Source organism: Trichophyton benhamiae (assembly GCF_000151125.1).
Source record: "Trichophyton benhamiae CBS 112371 chromosome Unknown contig00269.3, whole genome shotgun sequence".
In the NCBI taxonomy this organism is placed as follows: domain Eukaryota; kingdom Fungi; phylum Ascomycota; class Eurotiomycetes; order Onygenales; family Arthrodermataceae; genus Trichophyton; species Trichophyton benhamiae.
Genome location: NW_003315092.1, coordinates 340,778 through 342,477, shown reverse-complemented (window position 1 = coordinate 342,477; position 1,700 = coordinate 340,778). Strand labels below are relative to the sequence as shown.

At 51.4% G+C, this 1,700-nt stretch overlaps 1 protein-coding gene across 1 annotated transcript; it reads right to left on the bottom strand.

Annotated features, from left to right (window-relative positions):
- Positions 1–403: 403 nt before the first annotated feature.
- Positions 404–1,312, bottom strand: ARB_01799 (uncharacterized protein; the record flags this gene model as incomplete). The annotated part of the gene is made up of 1 exon (XM_003011997.1): positions 404–1,312. One exon carries the CDS (start codon positions 1,310–1,312, stop codon positions 404–406), a length of 909 nt encoding a protein of 302 aa, XP_003012043.1.
- Between the last annotated feature and the right edge of the window lie 388 nt (positions 1,313–1,700).

Sequence of the window (1,700 nt, the reverse complement as noted above, 5' to 3'; positions counted from 1 at the left end):
TGAATGCATGGTTCCTGCGAGACTATCATATCCGTAAAACACATGTTGGGCGCGTTGTTGGGTCTTGCTTCTTGTTGTATCACATAGCCACTCTAGGGCTTATTAGCTGGAGTTCCTTCTTCTCCGGCGGTGCCGAGTATGAGTTGGCTAATGTCTGGGGAATTCTGGGCCTGCACGCTGGCTGGGCAGGTGTTGCGGCGTGGGGATTGCTGTTTGCGTGATTGATAATTCTCCGGGCATACTTTTTGAATTGGCGAGGTTAGCTTGTCTGTAGATGTCAAGGGATGATCTGAAGAATAGTTGGACTTACATGTATTCCCAAGCAGATGTGCGTCAGGGTGCGATTCCTCTTAATATATTTGGGTTTCCCTTCTTAGATATAAAAGAGTATTCAAGAGCCCCTTCAATTGCCTTCATCCTCAACTTCTTCAATTTGGACGGACTTGATCTCACGGTTGAACCGCTCTTCCTCTTCTTCGAGAGAAGACGGCGCCGCCTTTGCGCTTGGAGTACCTGTCAACTGCCCAGCATCAGGGCCACTACCACTGACCACATACCCAGCCTTCTCCAGCTTATCCATCTCTTCAGGTTCAACGAGTTGGCCTTCGCCTTTAACAGCAGCCTGTTTCATCCTTACTGTTGTCGGCACAAACTTGTTGATAGCTTCTTTTTGTAGATTCCTGAGGACGGGCGCAGATTCGTAGACTGCCTTTGCTTCTGGTACCGGAGGTTTAGGAGGTAGCTGGTGCACGCTTCTCTCACCACCAGCTGCCACACCTTCACCTTCTTTGGTATTGTTGGGTCCTCCTCGCCGCCGTTGGTGGTATTGACGCGGGATCGGGGGAGGTGTGTCTCTGGGCATAGGTATCCTTCGAACGCTCTCGTCTGTCTCGCTGCCACTGCTTTCCTGCTGTCTCCAATTGCGTCCTTCACGCTGTCCATCCCTTCTCCGCTTCCCTAGCACGTTATGACCTTGATCTCCGTCCCTGTCCCTGTCTCGACGCGGTCCGCCATCTCCGCGCCCAAAGACCGGTGCCTTATCTCCAAGAGCTTCCCTCGCCTTGTTAACAGCTCGCAAATCTCTCTCAAGGGCTTCAAGGATCTCCTTTTGCTGTGGTTTGAGCTGTTTCCCAGCCTCCTCAACTGCCTTGAGGTCGTCTATTTGTCGTTGGATGCGGTATGGATTTCGCCGTGCTAGCTTTTCATTGCGCCTGTTCAGCGCCTCCGCCTTGCCCTTTTTGAGTGCCTTTTGCTTCTCAAGCTTCCGTTGAGCCTGCGCGGGATTGACAGTGCGTTCCTTGTCTTTGGCCATGGTGCAGTTTGTCGACTACGTGGTGGCCGAGTTAGTTGTGGTTGGTGTACTTCGTAGATAATTAGTTGTCGCATTTGGTTGAAATACTTTTTGGACGTTGCTTTTTGGCGACTTCAGCGTTTGGCGGCTTCAACTAGTTAACTACACGCCAACTACAACATTCAGCAAAGGGGAGACAACAACCCATCGGAGTCCTCGCCGTCCCATTCTATGTGGATGGGCTTGTGTGCTATACGCCGAGATGGCTAGAGCCAGCATTTATACCCTGCCTCAGCTGAGCTTGGTGGACAGGCAACGCGGATGGGCGTGGTGAATACAACTAACAAATAGGCATCGCGGTGGGCTGTATCCAGGAGTACCCAAAGGTATAGAGGTATACCTATTTTGA